At 50.0% G+C, this 25,399-nt stretch overlaps 1 protein-coding gene across 2 annotated transcripts in view; it reads right to left on the reverse strand.

Moving 5' to 3' along the window:
- LOC147122742 (interleukin-8-like) overlaps positions 1 to 25,399 on the reverse strand; it is a 267,783-nt gene that overhangs the window by 59,701 nt on the left and 182,683 nt on the right. For both annotated transcript variants that reach the window (XM_086010020.1, XM_086010014.1), the window contains exon 2: positions 3,195 to 3,330. In XM_086010020.1, coding sequence (XP_085866146.1) covers positions 3,195 to 3,330 — 136 coding nt within the window. The remainder of the gene's footprint in view (positions 1 to 3,194; positions 3,331 to 25,399) is intronic.

Below are 25,399 nucleotides of genomic sequence, written 5' to 3' on the forward strand. Positions count from 1 at the left end.
AGGGGGCAGGGGAGGAAAGAACAAAAGGGAAGGTCTGTGATAGGGTGGAAGGCAGGAGAGATTAAATGACAAAAGGGATGATTCTACAAAGCAAAAGGAAATGGTAATGGGGCAGGTAAAGAAACAAAAAACCCAGGAGAGTTCCAAAGCAGCGGGAGCAGAGCGAGAGCTCCAAAACCCAGGAGAGTTCCAAAGCAGCGGGAGCAGAGCGGGAACGCCAAAACCCAGGAGAGTTCCAAAGCAGCGGGAGCAGAGTGAGAGCGCAAAAACGCAGAAGAGTTCAGAAGCAGCGGGAGCAGAGCGGGAGCAGAGCGAGAGCGCCAAAACATGAGAGAGTGCAAAAGCAACGGGAGCAGCAAAACCCGGGAGAGTTCAAAAGCAGCGGGAGCAGAGAGGGGGTTCGACAGGGTAGATGCAGAGAGGATGTTTCCCTTCATGGGGAAATCTAGAAGTCGGGGGCACAGTCACAGAATAAAGGGTCGCCCTTTTCTAACTGAGATGAGGAGGAACTTCTTCTCTCAGAGGGTTGTAAATTTGTGGAATTCTCTGCCCCAGAGAGCTGTGGAGGCTGGGTCATTAAATACATTTAAAGTGGAGATAGACACATTTAAGATAAGGGAGTGAAGGGTTATGGGGAGCAAGCTGGGAAGTGGCTTTGAGCCTTAGATCAGCCATGATCTTATTGAATGGCGGAGCAGGCTCAAGGGGCCAAGTGGCCTATTCCTGCTCCTATTTCTTATGTTCTTATGTTCTTAAAAGATGGGTCTAGAGGAGCTGTAAATGGGAATCGCAGAATCATTAGCAACAGCTGCCGTCCCAAAAAAGTGGGGGCAGAGGTTATGACCTGAAATTGTTGAACTCAATGTTGAGTCTGGAAGACTGCAAAGTGCCTAATCGAAAGATGAGGTGTTGTTCCTCGATCTTACATTGAGCTTCAATAGAACAATGAAGGAGGTCGAAGACAGAGAGGTCAGAGCGGGAGTCAGGCGGAGAACTAAAATGACAAGCAAACTTTTTCCAGTTCTGATGAAAGGTCATCGACCTGAAACGTTAACTTTGTTTCTCTCTCCATAGATGCTGCCGGACCTGCTGAGTATTTCCAGCATTTTCTGTTTTTATTTCAGACTTCCAGCATCTGCAGTATTTTGTTTTTGTATAAGTGGGGAAGGGAACTTGCTGCATTTCATTTTGTATAAAAATGGCAAGTGTCCAGAAACCCCCAGTTTCAATACCAACCATGCAACTCTGCCCAGTTCTGGTCTCCCCGTTCAGTACCTAACTCAGCCCTGAGAAGACTTACATTCTTGGCCTTAACCCACTAAGACCGTCGCTCACTGCATAATGTAGGGGTTCGCAAAAATTCCCTAAATCCCTGAAGATTGGAAAATATTGGTCCACATCGTGGATGACGAATTGTGTGATTTGAATTGTCGCTGGGTTGGACAATGTTTTAAAAGCATACCCAGAACTCTTGGACAACATCAGGACTTTAAGATTAAAATGATACCTCTGAGTTTTGAACTGTGTAAATTGCAGAGGGGTCTGAAAATGGCCGTCAGAAAAGCATGGCCAAAAAGGACAAGAGAAGCAGCTCGAAGTGTCTGTGTAAGTGGGAGGATCAAGCAGTGGCAGTCAGACCTGTCAATCAAACCAGGGAGTTTCCCTTCTCTACAGAAGCAATGTTTATTTATTGAAATTGCAGGATGTTGACATAAGGGATTAAACCACTTGAGACTGACCACAGGACAAAGGGCTTCTGTTTACACACAGAAATCCAACCCCATTCAACACCACTTACATATAATGGGACACATCAAAACCACGGAAAGGACTTTGATGGGGGACAGATCAGAATGAATGGGTTTTTGAATCACCCATTAAACTCCGGATGTAGGCGGGAACAACTTCGGCCCCAGAATGTAGACACATTCAAGCCACTCCAAGCTTTATTTGAATCAGCTAAGCACAGCCTTTCTCTTGTGTATTCGAACTTTGGGTGTGAATTTTGCACACAGACCCTTTCAGCGCAAAACAGCAGGAGCTGGCAGGATATAAAGATAGCTCCTGAGAAGCTATCTCTCTCTTACTTCCTTGGACCACAGGTGAGCAGGTTTCTGACTCCTCAGCAAGGCAATCTAGTAAGGAGTTAAAGGGGGGTGGTAATTTAAGGGAAATAGCTAAGATTGTTTAATTAACATTGTAGCCATTTATCCCTCATTTTTGCCGCCTGTTTTCCCCCATTTAAGCAATTGTACAGTGATTACTAAAATTGTGTGGTGTAGTTTTCTTTAGTGTAATAAAAGTGATTTTCTCACATCCAGACCAGTTGTCTGTTTTTAATATATCATTAATTATAAGTCCTCCAGTCAGAACTGGAAGGTGGGGTTTAGCGATTCGAAACCGCTGTTTGGGATTGGTCAGAGGTGCAGTGGCAAAAAGCTGCTTGACCAGGTAAATTACCATAAACCAGGTAAAGGAAGGTAACTTACCATAAACCCCGAAAAGGATGCCCCCCTACAATAATTATGACTCATTGAAACATACAAGATTCTGAGGGGGATTGACAGGGTAGATGCTGAGAGGTTGATCCCCTGGCTTGAGTGTCTAGAATTAGGGGGCATAGTCTCATGATAAGAGGTAGGCCGTTTAAGACCAAAATGAGGAGGAATGTCTTCACTCAGAGGGTTGTGAATCTTTGGAATTCTCTGCCCCAGAGGGCTGTGGATGCTGGGTCGTTGAATATATTCAAGGCTGAGATAGATAGATTTTTGGACTCTAGGGGAATCGAGGGATATGGGGATCGGGCAGGAACATGGAGTTTAGGTCGATGATCAGCCATGATCTTATTGAATGGTGGAGCAGGCTTGAGGGGCCGTACGGCCTACTCCTGCTCCTAATTCTTATGTTCTTCTGACTTTACCAATCCCAGTTCAGAGTTGGCATCAAACAGATTCCAACAAGAACCTCACACATTGCTTCAACCCCTTTCTAGCTTTAAGTTGTTTTGCTCTCCTGCCTGTTTTTCCTTGCTCACATGCCTCCTTCATTTCTCTGGATCCTGTCCCACTCTCCACCCAATCACCCACTGTACTGCCTGTGCCCTGGAGTACCCATGAACAATGGCAAAATAAACATACTCATAATTGATAAATACCAATATATACATCAACAGTTAGTTCATCAATAAGACTTACATCACTTCTACATTTGGACAATGGGGACTGCTTGGAACAATGTCAATATCATTGATTTTACTTGGAGGGATGAAGTGAGCAGTAGTTTTGATGCACTGGCAGCGTGGGTCCACTGTCTTCTCTATGACAGATGTGTCTGTACAAAGAACATATTACAGAACCTTAATCATTTTAATAGGTATTTTGGTTTCACATATGAACCTATTTATCTTTTTTTGAGGACATGTAATGTCCTTTGAATGTATACGCCCTTTTTTCTCAATTTTTCCCTAAGAAGTTTTCCCCAGGACATGAATTTCCTCCTGTGGTCTCCAGCTACTGCCAATAGTGTGGTTAGCCGGTCAGCAGTAGATATAAAAGAGAGGTCCCAGGGAACTCATTTTTGATTTTGTTGAGTCAGATCTCCCCTGCTTTTATTTGAAATAGTGCCATGGGATCTTTTACATCCACCTGAGAGGACAGACAGGACCTTGGTTTAATGTCCTGTTTTTCTATGTTTCTATGTCTCACCTGAAAGAAAGCACCTCTGACAGCGCAGTGCTCCCTCAGCACTGCACTGGAGTGTCAGCCTAGATTTTTGTGCTCAAGTCCCTGGAGTGGAACTTGAACCCACAACCTTCTGACTCAGAAGCAAGTGTGCTACCCATTTTTAAAAAATTATATCATTTATTGAACATTAAGAACATTTACAACATTTTGATCATTCCATTGTATCATTCAAATCCATTCCATCGCTCTGCACAGCCATTCCTCCACCACATATTAACATCAAAACCTGAAGTTTAATTTGTCTCCCGCAACATATATTAATCGATTGTACTTTAAAAATTGATCATAAAATACTATCTTTAAATTCCTTTCTGAATAAAACATCCACAAAGCCTTATAACGATCTTTTAGCTTATACTTAAAATATGCTTTTAGATTGATTCTCCTCCCCTTAAAAACCAGAGCGTCCATAAAAGAGAACGTTGCCTTGGTGGATAAGGACACTGAGGGGAGATTTTTACAGCTAAGGGTAAAAATGGAGGAATTTAATTGCGATCTCTTTAATATCTATGCACCAACGACCATTGCAAGCGGAGCAAGTTTTTTCGGTGGTTATTCACTGAAGCGGCAGAGGTGGAAAATCCTTGTATAATGGGGGATTTTAATGTACTTTTATCTCGGATGGACATTTCAGCCCAGATGACCTTTAAGGATGATAACTCCAGAGGGATGACTGTAAAAATGATGGCAAATTTAAATTTGAGAGACTTATGGAGGGATCAGAGCCCCATAAAAATGGAGTTCCCCAGAACAGGTTTGGTGGGTGATGTTTTAAAACAGAGCCAAATAGATTTTGCGTTAACACGGGAAGGGTTAAGTTCTGAGGTGATGGAGATTTATTATAAAAAAGTATTTTTTAGTGACCACTCGGCTATGACTCTTAGAATTATCAACAGCAGAGTTCAGATCGGTCCAGGGGTGTAGATTTTAAACAATCAATACCTGAAAGATATTGTCTATAAAGAAGGGATTTTAAATATCATAAAGAATGCTCGGAAGGAACCTTTGTTCTTGAAAGAAAGAAAGAAGAGTTTGGTGGGACAATTTCAAATATGAGGTTAAAGTTTTTCGGTACGTTGTGGGAAAGAGAGAGTGGCAGCTAACTGGTGTCGAGAAGATAATAAAAACAAAAGGTTTACGGATGTCTGTAAAGCAGTTGATGGAGGGGATAAGGCAGCTGAGACTAAGTTCCGGGTTTTAAAGGAAGAGTGGGAATTATTGCAAGCTGGAAAATGCAAGAGGGCCATTCTCCGTGCAAAGGCTAAAGATGCATTGGAGGGTGAAAGATGCACAAGATGCAAGTGCAAGAGAAACTGCAACAGAGATTATCATTAATTGGAGAGTTGAAGGTTGGGGGAAGATCATTAATGAAAGTGGGGAGATTGTAGAGGCGGCTAGAAGCTTTTAATCAAAAGTTATATACAAAAGACGACATTTCCAATTTGACGATGGAGAAGGTTGAATTTATTGAAGAGGGTTTAAAGGAGGATGAGAGAAGCATGCGTGACAAAGAAGTAGGATTAGCGGAAATAAAAGTAGCAATAAGTGGAATGACGTGGGGGGGGGGGGGGGAAGCCCAGTGTCCGATGGACTAAGTGCAGAATTTTATTTAAAAAAATTCGAGATTTTAAGTCCATTGCTCTTAGACGTTTTTAAGGAGATTAAAACTGAGGGAAGCCTGGCCCCATCTATGAGGAGAGGTGTCATAAGCTTAGCTTATATAAAAATAAAGGGGATCGAAGGGATCTGAAGAATTGGAGGCCCATCACATTACTAAATATGGATTATAAGATCTTGGCAAGGGTTATGGCAAATCGTATGAAGGAAGTGTTGCCACAGATGGAGTCATAGGCCGGGACATCGCAGACTCTGTGGTCTCAATCTGAGATTCGATAGAGCTCATGGAAGAGAGTGGGAGGGAGGCTTATGTATTAAAGATAGATCAAGAGAAAGCCTTTGAGAGGGTCTCTCATGAGTTTTTATTGATGGTTTTGGAAGCATTTGGTTTCGGGTAAAATTTCATTGAGTGGATAAGGATTTTTTACCAGTGGCTGTCAAAGTCACCACTGCACTCAACTTTTTGCTTCAGGCTCATTCCAGGGATCAACAGCAGACATCAGCGGCGTCTCCCAGGCGGCCGCACGCACTTGCATCATGCAGGAAACCGATGCCCTGTTTACCATCGCGCACAATTATATCAACTTCTCTAAGGATCAAGCAAGTGAACCGCGCGTTGGATTTGCTAATCCGGCAGGCTTTCCAAGGGTGCAGGGCATCGTTGACTGCATACATGTGGCCCTTAAGGCGCCCTATCAAATCCAGGTATTTTTGTCAACCGCAAGGGCTTCCACTCCCTCAACATGCAGCTGGTGTGTGACCACAAGAAGGAAATTTTGCATGTTTGCGCAAAGTACCCTGTCAGTTGCCATGGCTCCTTCATCCTACGGCAGTCTAGTGTGCCTCCACTCTTCAGTCCGCCAGACCAATTTTTCGGATGGCTACTTGGAGACAAGGGTTATCCCCTGAAGTCGTGGCTAATGGCACCATTGAGGAGCCCATTCAATGAAGCTGAGGAGTGCCACAACTCCAGCCATATTTCCACCAGATCCATAATCAAGCAAACCATCGGCTTGCTGAAGTTGTGCTTCAGATGCCTTGATAGATCAGGTGGAGCCCTGCAGTACTCAGCAGCCAGGGTCTCCAGAATCATCGCGGTCTGTTGTGCACTTCACAACATGGCACAGCATCGTGGCTTGCAGATGCCTGAGGAACAAGTGGCTCATTGCATAGCCTCCTCAGATGAGGAGGAGGAGCAGATCAACAATGAACAGCTTGTGGAGGCGCATCAACCAGCGGCAGCAGCAGGCGAGCACATTGCTGCCCAGGATGCAAGGGATACACTCATCTTGGCCAGATTTGCTTAGCCTGTTCAATCAAACACTTTTGCCTCGCACCTTCTTACCAGAGCATCGACAATGGCCAAGAACCTGCGGATTCCTATCACTCTGACCACCATACTGACAATTGCAAGTCGCCCTAAGCCCTCAATGTGGAAGTCCCATTTGCGAAATGACACAGGCCACAACTTCAACAGTTTGCCATCAAGTTTCTTTATCACATCAAATCATGGATGGCTTTTCAAAAATAAACACAACAGAACACCCAATAGACTACCCTTGTGACTACTTCTGCTTTATCTTCCTCTTACGTGTGCTCCTACATGGTGCTTCCCCTGTGGCTTCAGCAGATGTGGAGGCCCCTTGCTCACTTTCTTGCAGCTCCTGCCTTGACACCTTTGGCAGGTGTCCGCTGGGGTTGCGAGCCTGTGAGGGCTCGGCAAAAGTCTGCTGCTCCTGCGGCTGTGCAGGGGCGGAGATGCCCATTTCAGTTGGGTGAGGACTCTGGTGGGTCTCTGACCGAGGGCTTTGCAGTGGCATGGTTGTGTGAGCACTTGGAGAGGAGCCCCCACTTCTTTGTTGTCTGCAGCCAACATCCCTCTCATGGGTCAGCCCCACTTCAGATCTAGCAAGTGGCTTGACAGCACCTTGCTGCACTTCAGGGGGCCAAGAGGACCCGTTTCTGCACTGGAAGTCATACTCCAGAGCACTTACATGAAGGTCTGGTTTCTCTGCTCAATAGCTGACCATCACTGCTCAAAAGATGTCAATATATTCTGAACAATGATCATGTTTTCAATACTCTGGCAACTTAACTCCTCCATGGCTGTAGCCATCCTTTCCTGTACCATAGCCATCCTTTTCATGGAGTTGCCACCCTTTCCATGGTGATGCGTTCATGAGCCAGCAGCTCCACAAAGGCTCTGCTCATGTTAGCGATAGACTCTTCCATTCGCTCCACACTCGCAGCAACCCTGGAGACAAAACCTGCCAGAGACTCCTGCACCTGTTCCTGGAGTTCCAGCACCGCTCTCCTTCTGGATTGGCCCGGAGGCACAGGGTCGACATGCAGTGGAGCCGAGCTGGCAGAGTCCTGCACCCTCCGACGAGGACTCTCCACTGCTGTCCCTGTCTCCACCAGCTGCTGATGCTCACTTGTGAGCTGTGATACACCAGGTGACAACACTACTCTATCTCCCGAAGGTCCCACCGAGGTGTGAGTGCCTGCGCTGGTGCTGGGTGCGCTTAATTCTGCTGACGCTGCGCTCTCAGAGGTTGCAGCTTTCTCTGAGGAGTCTGGGGACTCAGGCTGTTCCTCCTGGACAGTGGGGAGGGGGGTTGTCGCTGGTCCTGTGGGGGAGAAAAGGAAAGAATTAGACATGTGAGATAAACGTTGCATGCACATTGAATAGTGCAGATGATCATAAGTGAATCTGTTAGAGCATCCGAATCAATATCAGTCACTCATGCAATGTCAATGAGAGAGATGAAAAACTATTCTGTCACTAGCTTGCTCTGATGTGGCCGTCTGTCCATCCCCCACTTGCACATTCTCCTCCACTCCCACGATCTCCAGGGTGGCCTCCTCCGCAGTGGTGAACTGGGCTATTGAGGGTGGCCCTCCTCCTGTCCTCACCCTCTCCCTCTTATTGTGGGCTCTCTTTTCCTGCAATGAGGGAGACAAGTGGAGGCTAAGTGAGAATGAAGGAGTGAGTGTAGAGAATCCATAGCATAGATGCTTAGCAAGACACAAAGATGAAGTGAGGTGCCAAGACCAAGGGCCAAGACCTGTGTGTTGTAAGTTGTTGGTTGTCATTGCATCACAGTGATAGGGAGTGTGAGGGCTGTATAGTCGAATAGTCGAATAGTTAAGTGAATGTGAACATACAGAGAGAGGGAATCGTTAAGGATGCAAGGATGTAAGGATGAAGTGGGATGTGGAGGAGGAGGTTGACAAAGCAAAGTGCTGGTGATGAGAGGTGATGGGGATCAGATTGAGGGTCATGGGGATGGAATACTCACTTTTCCTGTGCGGAGAAGGTCATGAAACCTCTTTCTGTACTGCATCCAGGTTCTGCTGCACATTGATATGGCATTCACCTCCTGTGCCACTTGCAGCCACTCAGCTTTGGTCTGTTGTGGAGGCTTTTTCCTCCCTGAGGAAGGAAAAGGCACTTCCTTATTTGCTCCTGCTCCCTCCACCAGAGCTTGGAGGGAGGCCTCAACGAAACTGGGTGCACACTTTGGTCTGGTACTGGACATAGTCGCAATAGGAATCGCTCAGAAGTATGGTCATAAAGTTGTAAGGCTGAAAAAGAAACAAGGCTGCTTGCAGGCCTTAAATCCAGTTGCATTGATGACATAATCGGAGGCGAGTTTTAGTATCTAAAGTCTAATTGGGCCAGGGGTTCCCACACGCTGGAAATCAAGTGCCCAATTAGGGCAAAATAGCACTTTTGTCCCGCCTCACATCGGAGGCGGGGTCCTGACACACGGACCACCTGACATGCCCCCAGCCAGCCCCCAATGACAAAATCCAGCCCATCATTTCCCATAGAGAGTCATAGAGTCATAGAGTTATACAGCACAGAAAGAGGCCCTTCGGCCCATCTTGTTCGCACCGGCCATCAAGCCCTGTCTATTCTAATCCCATTTTCCAGCACTTGGTCCGTAGCCTTGTATGCTATGGCATTTCAAGTGCTCATCTAAATGCTTCTTGAATGTTGTGAGGGTTCCTGCCTCTACCACCCTTTCAGGCAGTGAGTTCCAGATTCCAACCACCCTCTGGGTGAAAAAGTTTTTCCTCAAATCCCCTCTAAACCTCCTGCCCCTTACCCTGAACCTATGCCCCCTGGTTATTGATCTCCCTACCAAGAGGAAAAGTTCCTTTCTATCTACCCTATCTATGCCCCTCATAATTTTGTACACCTCAATCAGGTCCCCCCTCAGCCTTCTCTGCTCCAAAGAAAACAACCCCAGCCTGTCCAGTCTCTCTTCATAGCTGAAGCGCTCCAGCCCAGGTAATATCCTGGTGAATCTCCACTGCACCCCCTCCAATGCAATCACATCCTTCCTATAGTGTGGCGACCAGAACTGCACACAGTATTCCAGCTGTGGCCTAACTAGCATTTTGTACAGCTCCATCATAACCTCCCTGCTCTTATATTCTATGCCTTGGCTAATGAAGGCAAGTATCCCATATGCCTTTTTAACCACCTTATCTACCTGTCTTGCTGCCTTCAGGGATCTATGTACATGCACACCAAGGTCCCTCTGATCCTCTGTCCTTCCTAGGATCCTACCATTCATTGTGTATTCCCTTGCCTTGTTTGTCCTCCCAAAATGCATCACCTCACACTTTTCCTGCTATCGTGGTTTCTCCAACAGTGCCGCTCCCTTCGGCCTCATCATCCCTTGCTCCCTGATTCTTCTCTCTCAGAGAGTGGCGCACCAATATTGCTCCATTCTGGCATTTTGGTCTTGCTGCTCCTGCCCTGTTGCCCCTTTAAGGCTTCTGCCTCTTGCACCCTCTCCTTGTCTTGCCCCCTCCTGCTCACCACGATGTCTGACTCCCCGTCTTTCTTTGGAGTACTTACATTTACCACACACCCTGCTCCCGCCTCCTCTCCCCCCACAGACCCCAGATCCTTTAGGGAGAGCTCAACTCTGGCTCAAATCTGCCCTTGACCCATGTTGCTCTCTGCTGTCTTTGTCCTTTTCCACTGTACTTGGTATGTTTTCCACCATCTGCATCTTGTTCTCTGCTCTGCAATTTTCTGCCTCTTCCTCTTTTCTCCTCCAATTCACCAGCTGTGTCCTCCGCCTGCCCTGCTCCTCCGGTCATTCCACTCACACCTCCTGCTCCTTCTCCCATCTCCTTGTCACTCATAGAGCTTCCTCTTTCCTCACACTTACAGTGGCTGGAGCCTTTGTGACACACCCCACAGCTCTCCACCTTGCAGCTCCGAGCAATGTGTCCAGACTCACCGCAATTATAACAGTACAAGTCCGGACAGTTTCTTACAAGATGGTTGTGTCCAAGACAATAATAACAAAGCTTCACTTGGTTATCATGCAGTACTCAGGAGTACTGCACTCCTTGCATTATCTCAAATTTCATGCTGTACGGTAATGACTTCACCCCCTCTGGGAACCGCACCTTTACATAATGGGTATTGACTAAATTTTAAAGATGTCTGATAATGAACTGCAACAGCAAGGAGCTCACCCAGCAGCACAGCAACAGCAGCCTCCAGACAACGGGCCACACCAGCCGGCTTGGCTGCAAGCCTTGAAACCACCATACCTGGATCTAAACCCACAGGCACCAAATTCAGCCAACGACTTCAAACACTGGCTGGACTGCTTCGAATCGTACCTGGAGGAAGCCGTCGTCCCTCAGAGATCCAAACTAAGAGTCCTGAAAGCCCAAGCGAGCCCGAGAGTATATACACTCATCCAGGACATGACTACGTACGACGACGCCATCAACCTACTGAAACAGCAGTACCGGAGCCCGGTAAACTACATGTACACTAGGCATCTCTTAAGATCTCGCCAGCAACAGCCAGGAGAATCGATAGCTGAATTTTCACGAGCGCTGAGACAACTCGGCAGGAACTGTGACTTTAAAGCGGTGACGGCTACTGCGAACATGGAAGACAATGTCCGCGACGCCTTGGTGAGAGGCCTACGTTCCGACTACACACGGCAAAGACTGCTTGAAGCTAAGGACATAGACCTGGACAAGGCCGAAGCCCTCGCCCTCACCCTAGAGGCCACCCAGCAAGACCAGGAAGCGTTTGCCAGGTACTATTCGCGACCCTGGGACTCGGGCCCGACCCCCACCCCACCACCCTTCACAGCGCTGCCCCCGGGACCTACCTCAGCGTCTGCATCACGGATCCGACCGGGCCCGCTAGCCCCGGTACCGGCCCCGACATCAGGCAACCCCGATCGGGCCGCTGGCTGCTTCTTTTGCGGCCAGGAGAAGCATCCGAGGTCGCGCTGCCCAGCCAAAAACTCGACCTGCAAAACCTGCCTCAAGAAAGGCCACTTCTCCAAGGCCTGCAGAAGCAAATCCTCAGAAGCCAGCAGTGCCTCATGCGAACCCTGGGGGCGGCCATCTTTGTGCGGGGCAGCCGAAGCCTGCAGAGCCTCATGGGAAAACCAGGGGCGGCCATCTTTGTGCGGGGCAGCCGAAGCCTGCAGAGCCTCATGGGAAAACCAGGGGCGGCCATCTTTGTGCGGGGCAGCCGAAGCCTGCAGAGCCTCATGGGAACAGCAGGGGCGGCCATCTTTGTGCGGGGCAAACGATTTAAACAGAGCCTCATGTGAACTACGGGGGCCGCCATCTTCGCCGCCATCTTGTCATGACAACGACGCGCTCATCTACACCCTAGCTTCCGTGACCCTGGATCAAGCCCGCCCGCACCACCTGGCCAGCTCAATGATGGACATCAAAGTCAACGGCCACGCCACGACCTGCCTGTTCGACAGCGGAAGCACGGAGAGCTTCATCCACCCAGACACGGTGAGCCACTACTCCCTCCCCGTCCTGCCAACGCGCAGCCGCATCTCGATGGCATCGAGGTCGCACGCCACAGACATCAGCGGCTACTGTGTCGTGACATTGTCGGTTAAAGGGACAGAGTATAAAAATTTTAAACTCCTCGTACTCCCCCAGCTGTGCGCTGCCGTCATACTAGGGCTGGACTTCCAATCCCACCTCCAAAGTGTAACCCTAGCATACGGTGGACCCCTCCCCCCACTCACAGTCGACAACCAGCGAAAGTTAAACCGCCCACCGCGTAACACCTGCAGCCTATCCACCCTCAAGGTACCGCCACCTTCCCTGTTCGCTAACCTCACCCCCGACTGCAAACCTGTCGCTACTAAGAGCAGGCGGTACAGCGCTGGGGACAGAGCCTTCATTAGCTCTGAGGTGCAGCGACTCCTGAAAGAGGGCATTATTGAGGGGAGCAGCAGCCCCTGGCGTGCCCAGGTGGTGGTAGTCAAGACCGGCGACAAAAATCGCCTGGTTATCGACTACAGCCAGACCATAAACAGATACACCCAGCTGGACGCATACCCCCTCCCCCGCATATCGGACATGGTCAATGAGATTGCACAATACCGCGTATTCTCGACCATCGACCTCAAGTCGGCCTACCACCAACTCCCCATCAGCCCGGAGGACAGCCAGTACACCGCCTTCGAGGCGAATGGCCGCCTCTACCAATTCCTTAGGGTCCCCTTTGGTGTCACCAACGGGGTCTCGGTTTTCCAACGGGAGATGGACCGGATGGTTGACCAGAACGGACTACAGGCCACTTTCCCCTATCTCGATAACGTCACCATCTGCGGCCGCAACCGGCAGGACCATGACGTGAATCTGGAGAAATTCCTCCGTACGGCCCAATGGCTGAACCTCACCTACAATAAGGAGAAATGCGTGTTTAACACAGCGCGCCTTGCCATCCTTGGCTGTGTAGTAGAGAACGGAGTCATCGGCCCCGACCCCGAAAGAATGCGCCCCCTCATGGAGCTACCCCTTCCCCACTGTCCAAAAGCACTTAGGAGAACCCTGGGGCTTTTCGCCTACTATGCCCAATGGGTACCCAATTATGCGGACAAAGCCAGACCCCTCCTGAAAACCACATCCTTCCCCCTCACGGAAGAGGCGTGCGCAGCCTTCTCCCTCATTAAGGGAGACATAGCCAAGGCCACAATGCACGCAGTGGATGAGTCAATCCCCTTCCAAGTGGAGAGCGATGCATCCGACTTCGCCCTAGCCGCTACCCTTAACCAGGAGGGTAGGCCGGTAGCCTTCTTCTCAAGGACCCTACAGGGCCCCGAGACCCGACACTCGTCGGTCGAGAAGGAAGCCCAGGCAATTGTGGAGGCAGTACGGCGCTGGAGGCACTACTTGGCAGGCAAACGATTTACCCTCCTCACCGACCAACGCTCGGTTGCCTTCATGTTTAATAACAAGCTGAGGGGCAAGATCAAGAACGACAAAATCTTGAGGTGGAGAATCGAGCTTTCCACCTATGATTATGAGATCTTGTACCGGCCCGGTAAACTGAACGACCCCCCTGATGCTCTTTCACGCATTACATGCGCCAGCGCGCAAAGTGATAGACTTCAGACCCTCCACAATGACCTCTGCCACCCCGGAGTCACCAGACTCTACCATTTCATTAAGGCCCGCAACCTGCCATACTCCATCGAGGAGGTCAGGACCATGACCAGGAACTGCCAGATCTGTGCTGAGTGCAAACCGCACTTCTATAAGCCGGACAGAGCAAGCCTGATCAAGGCCACCCGCCCCTTCGAGCGTCTGAGCATCGACTTCAAGGGGCCCCTACCGTCATCCGACCGTAATGTGTACTTCCTCAACATCGTTGATGAGTACTCCCGTTTCCCCTTTGCCTTCCCCTGCCCAGACATGACCAGTAACACGGTCATTAAATGCCTGAACAAACTCTTCGCCTTGTTCGGGTTCCCGAACTATATACATAGTGACCGGGGCGCCTCCTTCATGAGCGAGGAACTCCGTCAGTTCCTATTGGAGAGGGGTATTGCAGCAAGCAGGACCACCAGCTACAACCCCCGAGGGAACGGCCAGGTGGAAAGAGAGAACGCGACGGTATGGAAGGCCACCCTCTTAGCCTTAAAGTCTAAGGGCCTCCCAACCTCCCGCTGGCAAGAGGTCCTCCCGATTGCGCTGCACTCCATCCGGTCACTACTTTGCACTGCCATTAACACCACCCCCCATGCTCGAATGTTTGTCTTCCCCAGGAAGTCGACTACGGGAACCACCCTACCAACCTGGCTGACCTCTCCGGGACCCGTCTTGCTGCGAAAGCACGTGAGGGCCCATAAAACGGACCCCCTGGTCGAGAAGGTGAACCTCCTGCACGCCAACCCCCAGTACGCCTATGTGGCTTACCCAGACGGACGGGAGGACACTGTCTCCTTACGAGACCTCGCACCCTCACCCCCCCCTCCCAACCCCCCGAGTCCAGCCGAGGTAGACGGCATGCCGGAACCCCACGAGCCTTTGCCGACTACGCAGACACCAGCTTTAACACCGGATAATGTAACACCGCCGCTGCGACGATCGGAGAGGCTAACGAAGCCTCCGGACAGACTGACATACCAGAGCTGGTAATACACTTCACCCCGCCGGACTCTAATCTAAACAAGGGGTGAATGTGGTAAACCGCTGTTATAGTTATCACTGTATATTGTTCTCACTGTTCTCACTGTCACATCACTACACGAGGTCGCCTCTTGTCGCACTGTTATACCTGGGCTGACCACCTCCGACTCCGCCCATTACCTGCCCAGGTATAAAGGTAGCTGACTGGCTAGTATTCCTCCCTGTTGGATCGGATCACCCACGAGGGTGGGCTCTGTTATTTAGCCAATAAAAACCTTCAGTTACGTTCTTAACTCGTCGCCTTTTATTGGACTAATTGATAGGCATATCACCGTGTTCCTGGATAGTACCTCCTTTTTATTGCCGAACAAATTTTAATGTCACAGAATAGAATCACAGAAACCCCACAGTGCAGATAGAGGCCATTTCAGCCCATCGAGCCTGCACCGACACATATCCCACCCGATCCCCGTAACCCCTACAACCGTCCTACGACTTCAACTTTTTGATTAGCACCTCGTCCTCTATATAAACCGGCAAGTTTAAGAATGAGACCACCACCTTCTCTGAAGATAGCAGAGATACCTCCAGGAACTTATCACCAACCTTAAAACTGAGTAAAAGTCTTTCCATCTCCTCTCGGTCACTGACCGTCACCTCGAACCCAACATTCGGCTTTGGTCTGCAGGCAAAGCAGCTTCCCTCGCCACAGCCCAGCATTCCGGGCCCCTCAGCAGCCATCTGGCTGCTGTTTATGGGCCAAAAAACCCAGGGGAAAAAACACCACCAACTTTTTACAAACTCACTCCAACTCCCTGCAGTAATCAGGCAACCAGCAGCACCTGCTCACTCCAAGCCGCTGTCACCTAGAGAGTGCTACCCACTGAGCTACAGCTGACATTAATAGTATGGTATGAGGTGGGGTCAGACTAAGAGAGAATACAAGAAGGTCTAAGATAGGTTTACAGTGCATGTGTGTAAATGCACGAAGCATGAGGTTGATGAGCTGCAGGTACAAATTGATGTTGTGGCGATAAAGGAGACCTGGCTCAAAAAAGGGCAGGATTGGGTACTAAATATTCCTGGATATAAGGTGTTCAAGAAAGATAGGGAAGGAAAGAAAGGAGGTGGGTGGCAGTATTGGTTAAGGAGAATATTACAGTGCTGGAGAGAGAGGATGTCCTAGAGGGGTCAACGGCAGAATCTATTTGGTTAGAGTTCAGAAATAATAGAGGTGACATTACATGACAAGGTGTATTCTATAGCCCACCAACTAGTGGGAAGGATATAGAGGAGCAAATTTGCTGGGAAATTACAGCAAGGTGCAAGAGCTATAGAGTAGTGATAATGGGGGACTACAATTATCCTAATATAGACTGCGATAGTAATTGTGTAAAGGGCAGAGAGGGGGGATAATTTCTGAATTGTGTACAGGAGAACTTTCTTGATCAGTGCATTTCTGGCCCAATGAGGAAGGAGGCATTGCTGGATCTGGTTCTGGGGAATGAGGTGTGTCAAGTGGAGCAAATATCAATAGGGGAACATTTAGGGAACAGTGATCATAGTATCATGAGATTTAGATTAGCTCTCCTCAGATAATGATGCAGTCCATGCCCGCGTGCAACAAGACGTGGATGACATTTAGGCTTGGGCTGATAAATGGCAGGTAACATTCGCACCACACAAGTGCCAGGCAATGACTATCTCCAACAAGCGAGAGTCTAACCACCGCCCCTTGACATTCAATGGCATTACCATCGCCAAATCCCCCACTATCAACATCCTAGGGGTCACCATTGATCAGAAGCTTAACTGGACCAGCCACATAAATACAGTGGCAACAAGAGCAGGTCAGAGACTAAGTATTCTGTGGCAAGTGACTTCCCTCCTGACTCCCCTTTCCACCATCTATAAGGCACGAGTCAGAAGTATGATGGAATACTCTCCACTTGCCTGGATGAGTGCAGCTCCAACAACACTCAAGAAGCTCGACACCATCCAGGACAAAGCAGCCTGTGTGATTGGCACCCCATCCGCCATCTTAAACATTCACTCCCTCCACCACCGGCATACCATGGCTGCAGTGTGTACCATTTACAAGATGCACTGCAGCAACTCACCAAGGCTTCTTTGGCAGCACCTCCCAAACCCGCGACATCTCCCACCTAGAAGGACAAGGGCAGCAGGTGTTTGGGAACACCGCCACCTCCAAGTTCCCCTCAAAGTCACACACCATCCTGACTTGGAAACATATCGCCATTCCTTCATCGTCACTGGGTCAAAATCCTTGCACACCCTCTCTAACAGCACTGTGGGAGTACCTTCACCACATGGAATACAGCAGTTCAAGAAGGCGGCTCACCTCCACCTTCTCAACAAGGGCAATTAGGGATGGGCAATAAATGCTGGCCTTGCCAGTGACACCCAGATCGCATAAACAAATAAAAATATACTATGGAAAAGGACAGGGAGCAATGTAGAGTAAAAATACTTATTTGGAGGAAGGCAAATTTCAGTGGGTTGAGAATGGATCTGGCCTGGGTCAATTGGAATCAAAGATTGGCAGGCAAAACTGTAAACAAACAATGGGCTGCCTTTAAAGAGGAGGTGGTTCAGGTACAGTCGAGGTACATTCCCACATGGTAGAAAGGTAGGGCAATTAAACCCAGAGCTCCCTGGCTGATGAAAGAGATAGAAAGTATGATGAAGCAGAAAAAGGGGGCAGATGTCAGGTTGAGAATACAAGTGAGAACCAGGCTAAATATAGAAAGTTCAGACGGGAAGTGAAAAAGAAAATAAGAGGGGCAAAGAGAGTATGAGAATAGATTGGCAGCAAACATAAAAGGGAATCCAAAAGACATATAAATAGTAAACGGTTAGCAAGAGGAGGGGTGGGGCCGGTTAGGCTGAGGTACTAAATGAGTACTTTGCATCTGTCTTCACAAAGGAATTAGATGCTGCCAAAGCCATAGTGAAAGAGGATGTAGTGGAGATACTGGATGAGTTAAAAATTGATAAAGAGGAAGCACTAGAAAGGCTGGCTGTACTTAAAATGATAAGTCACCAGGACCGGATGGGATGCGTCCTAGGATGCTAAGGGAGGTTAAGGAGGAAATCGTGGAGGTACTAGCCATAATCTTCCAATCCTCCTTAGATATGGGGTGGTGCCAGAGGACTGGAGAATTGCAAATGTTACACCCTTGTTCAGAAAAGGGTGTACGAATAAATCCAGCAACTACAAGCCAGTAAGTTTAACCTCGGTAGTGGGGAAGCTTTTAGAAATGATAATCAGGGACAGAATTAACAGCCACTTGGACAAGTATGGATTAATTAAGAAAAGGCAGCACTTTGTTAAAGGCAAATCATGTTTAACTAACTTGATCGAGTTTTTTGATGAGATAACAGAGAGGGTTGATGAGAGCAATACAGTTGATGTAGTGTACATAGAGGCGTTTGATAAAGTGCCACGTAATAGGCTTGCCAGTAAAGTTAAAGGCCATCGAATAAAAGGGACAATGTCAGCATGGATATGAAATTGGCTAAGTGACAGGAAACAGAGTGTAGTGGTGAACGGTTGCTTTTCGGGCTGGAGGAAGGTACACAGTGGTGTTCTCCAGGAGTTGTTACCAGGACCACTGCTTTTCTTGATATGTATTAATGACTGTAAAGGGTGTAAAGGGGACAATTTTAAAATTTGCAGATGACATAAAATTTGGAAGTGTACTGAACAGTGAGGAGGATAGTGATAAACTTCAACAAGATATAGAGGCCTAGAAATTCAGTATAGCCACTTTTGGGGCGGTAAAGTCGGGCGGCCGCTAAAGTTTGCGCCCGGCGCAAACTCGCGCCACCTTCGCCGATATTCAGTCGCATCGCCCCAAGAGGTTGCTGCTGCGCTAAAACAGGCGATGCACGACTATCTTTAGGCGCTAAGCCGTCGGTGCTGAGCGATACCCCCGAGGCCGGGCGCAGCGCCGGTGCGGCGAGTTGTTGATTGACGGCAGACACTCTGGCGCCGGTCAGCTCTTAAAGGGGGAGGGTGGATTTGTTTGCCTGCCACGCCCTGCACACTGCAGCCCTCAACCTAGGCCTGACCACTTCAGCTTCACCTGCACAACGCCCAGGGCTATGGAGAAGGCCAGGGAGAGAGCGCAGTGCTTCAACGACGGTGACCTGAGGCTGCTGGTTGGCGGAGTGGAGCGCAGGCGCCATGTTCTGTTCCCAGAAGGTGGCAAGAGGCCGCTGCCCAGCCCCTACCGGAAAGCCTGGAGGGTGGTCTCAAACAGGGTGTCTTCCAACAGCGTGGTTGCCAGGGCTCCTGTGCAATGCCGGAAGAAGTTCAACGATCTCACTCGGGTTGTCAGGGTGAGTACCCTTTCCAGTGTCCTCCTCATCCCTGCATGTGCACCTCACTTTATGGGCAAAGGGACCTGAAAGCCCTAATGGCCAGCCCTCATCCAGCAGCTATGGGACTGTCATGAAAATCACTTGCACATTCAGCACTTTAAACACTGTACAAGCTATTCGACCATGGGAGGCAGTGCAGACAAGATCAGGGCTTCACACTGTACTTAGAGGCCGTCCTTTCTCTTGCAGGCCAAGGTGGCGCACAACCGGCGGAAACGAACTGACACCAGGGGAGGCCGTCCTGACGTCAAAGAGCTCTCCGACCTCGACCAGCGTGTGGAGCGCATTATGGCAGGCCGGCTGATTGGCCCCGTCGCCACTGGAGATGCCGACCCTGTTCTGGGCACCAATGGTAAGGGCATCACCTTTTTGACCTCTCTCGTTACACTTGCGCCTCAGATCAGCATCCTTTGCCACTGTCCGACCAATGCAGTGCATGGCAGCACTCATGCCTCCCTCGCTGCTGCCCTGTCCTCACTCTAATGCTACTCTTGTGCCTTCCTGCTTTCAGATGGTGAATCGCCAGGTGAGGAGGCGGGCCCTCAAGCTGCCACTGTCAGCGCTTCCGAATTCGAGGAGGAGGAAGAGGAAGCCAGCCCATCAGTGCCACCCTCAGCCGCGCCAGCCCATGGCGAGGAAGGGGACACGTCTTCCCTGGAGGGGAGCCGGGGGGAAGGGTCGGAGGAGAGTGAAGCTCCGGGGCCCAGCGGCCTGCAGCAATGCGGGAGGGGTGGGGAAGCTCGGCGGACTTCTCCCCAGAGGGTGAGTGCGGCCTCCAGTCCTGCGACGGTCAGCGCAGAGGAGGTGCGGCTCCTGGAGGAAATGGCCGTCCAGGCTGAGCGCAGGCACAATGAGCTCATGGCTGCAGTGGCAAGGATGCCTGACTCCATTGAGTCTTTGTCAAGGAGTGTGTAGCAATTTGGAGCAGCACAGGCTAGGAGTCTACAGGACTTCGCGGCAGCACAGGTGGCTTCGAGCCAAGTGCTCAGTCATGCCGTCCATTCACTGGCTGTTGTCATGCGGACACAGACCAGGGCCACACGGGCACTAACTGCTGCCACCCTCGCTGGATCAGCCAGGCATCGCCAGGGCACCCGCCGCGCAGCAGCAGCCCAGCAGTCTGTTCTTCAGCTGTTTGCTGCGCATGCTGCAGTGCTGGCCCGTGCGAGTGCCAATGTGTCAGGCGACCAGTGAGCACCTGCGATCTGCCAGGTTGGCACCATTCCTGCAGCCGACACTGCCACTCCGCCATTGCAGCTGCCATGAGCCACTGGACAGGCTGCTGCCGCCCAGGCAGAGTTGGAGCAGTCAGCAGCCGGCCCCTCCAAGGCCAGAGCTGGTGCAGGCCGACCCCCAAGGGCATCTGCCGTCTCGCCATCTGACCCTCAGCAGCCTTCCCCCAGCCTTGCTGCAGCCACTGGGCTCCCATTGAGGAGGAGCTGCAGGGCAGGCAGGGGCCAGGTAAGGATGCGAAAGGCATCGCCCTCGCAGGGCAAAAAGTAGAAGCTCTGCACAAATGCCTGGTGCTTTTTTTAAGGCCGAGATTGGTGTAGTTGTGTTTTTGTAAGGCCGAGACTGGTGTCTTTCTTTCTTTTTGTAAGGCCGAGACTGGTGTAGTTGTGTTTTTGTAAGGCCGAGACTGGTGTCTTTCTTTCTTTTTGTAAGGCCGAGACTGGTAGTTTTGTGTTTTTGGGGGGGCTTCTCCACATGAGGTTGTAATGTGGGAAGGGCAGAGGTTTGCAATAAATTATTGTTCTTAAATTGCACTGTGCATGGTTTTTTTGTCAAGTCCTGGTTGCCCTGCTCAGCTGAGGGCTTGTGGAGCGGCTACATTCATCTGCTGACATTGGCACAAGCCATTCCCTGAGAGGGGGCCTAGAAGCGACATTCAATAAGCCGGCGACGGGCGACCCTTGCACTTTCTGCCTCCCTCCTGTGCTGGTCCTCCTCCTCCTCCTCCTCCTCAGGTGGTCCTCCAATCTCTGGTGGCAGTGGCTGAGTCCTGCGGATAGCCAGGTTGTGCAGCATGCAGCAGACGACCACGAAATGGGAGACTCGCTCCGGCGAATATTGTAGGGCTCCACCGGAACGATCCAGACAGCGGAACCGTTGCTTCAGGACGCCGATTGTTTATTTGATGATGTTCCTGGTCGCTTGATGGCTTTCGTTGTATCCCTCTTCAGCAGGGGTGCTGGGCGCACGGAGCGGGGTCATCAGCCAGGTACACAAAGGATAGCCTTTGTCCCCGATAAGCCATCCTCGTGGGTGAGGCTGGGCCTGGAACATGTCTGCCACAGAAGTCTGTCGCAGGATGAAGGCATCGTGGCTGCTGCCTGGAAAGCGGGCATTGACAGCTAGGATGAGCTGCCTGTGGTCACACACCAGCTGGACGTTGAGCGAATGGTAGCCCTTCCGGTTGCGGTAATCCTTGGCATTCTCCAGAGGTGCCCGCAAAGCCACATGCGTGCAGTCAATGGCGCCCTGCACCATGGGGAAGCCCGCGAATGCTGCAAAGCCCATTGCACGCTGTTGCTGCTTGGCAAGGGCCATGGAGAAGGAGATGAACTGACGTCTCCTTTTGAAAAGGGCATTGGTCACCTGGCGGATGCAGCAATGCACAGCGAACTGGGAGATGTTGGAAATGTCCCCAGTGGCGGATTGGAAGGAGCCGGTGGCATAGAAGTTGAGAGCCACCGTCACCTTCACTGCCACCGACAGAGACGTCCTGCTCCTCAGCTGTGGCTGCAGATCACCGCCAAGCAGGTGGCAGATCTCTGTGACCACTTCCCTTCGGAATCGCAGCCTCCGAACACACTGCTCGTCAGACATGTTGAGATAGGAGAAATGCTGGCGGTATACCCTGGGTGGGTAAGGCCTCCTTTCCCGATGCCTGTTGCCCCCCCCTCCGTCTAGCCAGGGCTGCCACTCTCTCACGGCGTCTGTGAGCCCTTTGGATGCAATGGAGAAAGCCAGCGTTTGCACCCATTGCAGCCCCCATAATATGTTAGCAAAGAATGATATGTCAATGAGGCAAAGACAAGTGGAAAGCTGTGGCCTGAAGCCACAAGTACCTGTCCGAGTGTTGAGCCAAAGCAGAAAGCTCTCTACCTTGGTCTCTCTGCAAAGATCCGTCTCTCAAGAAGGAGTGCTGCGAAATGGCAGCCTTTTCTAGTGCAGGAGGAGTGCCCTTTAATTTGCGCCCCCCGCGCCCCGCATCGACTGAGCACCGTTCCACTCTACCAGTCGCTAGGGGCGCCAGGCGCACAATGGGGCGTCGCGACTGAATTTCCGTTTGGGGGCGCACAAAGGGCGTTGCACGAGGAAATGACGTCATGATCTGCGCGCGCAGCTGAGCACGCACAAAGGCTTTGCGCCGCCGCTAAATCTCTAGTGAAGTTGGGGAGAGGTGCAGTTCACGCTGCGCCCGGCCGCTAGCCGCCTAGCGCCCGACATCTACTCCTCCTAAGGCGCTACCGGCCGGCGCAACCAATTGAATTTCTAGGCCAGAGACTGGTGAAATGGGCGGACACGTGGCAGATGAAATTTAACGCAGAAAAGTGCGAAGTGATACATTTTTTGGTAGGAAGAATGAGGAGAGGCAATATAAACTAAAGGGTACAATTATAAAGGGGGTGCACAAACAGAGAGACCTGGGGATATAGGTACACAAATCGTTGAAGGTGGCAGGGCAGGTAGAGAAAGCGGTTAAGAAAGCATACGAGATCCTGGGCTTCATAAATAGAGCCATAGAATACAAAAGCAAGGAAGTTATGATGAACCTTTATAAAACACTGGCTCGGCCTCAACTGGAGTATTCTCAGACACTCACACTCACACACACTCACACTCACGCACTCACACACACTCCCACACATACAGACCCACTCGCACACACTCACACAGACACTCACACACACTCACACACACTCACACATACACACACACACATTCACACTCACACACACACACACACACACACACTCACACATACAAAGAAACTCACACATACATACACACACACACAAACTCACATACACATAATCACACACACACATCTCACTCACACACTCACACACACACTCACACACACTCACACACTCACACCCACTCTCACACACACTCCCACACACACACACACATGCCATTGCAATCACAGCCACGCACACACAGCACACACAGACAGATACACACACACACACACTCTCACACTCTCACACACACATAAACACTCGCACACACACACTCTCACGCACACACATTCACACACACATCACACACACACACTCACCCTTACACACACACTCACCCTTACACACACACTCACACACACACACACTCACTCTCACATGCACACACTCACATTCACACAATCACACACAATCACACACACACTCACACACACACTCACACACAAACTCACTCATACATTCTCATACACACACACATTAATCACACAAACACACATCACACACACACTCTCACACTCACACTCACACACACTCACACACATACAGACCCACTCACACACACTCACACAGACACTCACACACACTCACACACACACTCACACATACACACACACACCCACACTCACACATTCACACACACACAGTCACACACACTCACACACACAGAAACACCCACAGTCACTCGCACTCACACACATTCACACACACTCACACTCACTCACACATACTCACACACCCACATACTCACAAACACACACTCGCACACACACACTCACACACACTGGCACTCAGACACACTCACACACACAAACACACAAACTCAGACACACACTCACACTCACACACACAAACACTCACACACACTCACACACATACTCACACTCACTCACATACACACTAAAACACAGACACACTCACACACAAACTCACACACTCACACACATATACACTCACACTCACACACATCATACACTCATACACACTCATACACACACTCACATTCATACACATCGCACTCACACACTCACACACTCACACACACACTCACACACATCACACACACACACTCATTCACGCACACTCACACACACACACACGCACACACAAACTCACACACACACACACACACACATTCACACACACAAACTCACACATCACACACTCACACACACTGTCATGCGTACACACACACCACACACATGTACAGACTTGCATACATGCACAATCACACACTCACACTCACACTCATACACTCACTCACACTCACACACACACACTCACGCACACACACACAAACTCACACACATAATCACACACACATCTCAAACACACACTCACACACACACTCACACACTCACACACACAAACACACACACTCACAGACACACACACACACACTCACACATGCACTCTTACACACACAGACCCACTCAAACACCCTCACACACACACTCACACACATCGCACACACACACACACACACACACACACACTCATCAACACACACAAACACTCAAAGTCGCACTCACACACACAAACACAATCTCACACAAACAGACCCACTCGCACACACTCCAACACACACTCACACACAAACACACTCACACACACTCACTCTCACACACAATCACACACACACACTCACACACTCACACACACACACAAACACACATTCACACTCATGCACACATTCACACACACACACTCACACACGCACTCACACACACACTCACACTCACACATGCACACACTCACACACTCACACACATCACAGTCAGTCACACACAATTACTCACACTCACACACTCATACACACACACTCACACACACATACTCACAAACACATACACACTCGCAAACTCACACACACACTCAGAAGCACGCGCACACTCACACACACACTCGCACACAGATACTCACACACAAACTCAGACAAACATTCACACAAACACACTCACACCCACACACACTCACACCCACAAACTCACACACACTCACTCTCACACACACTCACACACAAACTCACACACACACATGCACACATACAGTCACACACACATCACATACTCATACGCACTCATACACACACCCTCATACACACACTCATACACCCCCCTCATTCACACACATCACACTCACACTCACACTCACATACACTCGCACACACTCACACATACACACAGAAACACACATTCACACTCACACACACACATACTT

The sequence above is a fragment of the Somniosus microcephalus genome, chromosome 2 (genome assembly GCF_052327205.1).
Source record: "Somniosus microcephalus isolate GS21.2 chromosome 2, FLI_Smic_1.0, whole genome shotgun sequence".
In the NCBI taxonomy this organism is placed as follows: domain Eukaryota; kingdom Metazoa; phylum Chordata; class Chondrichthyes; order Squaliformes; family Somniosidae; genus Somniosus; species Somniosus microcephalus.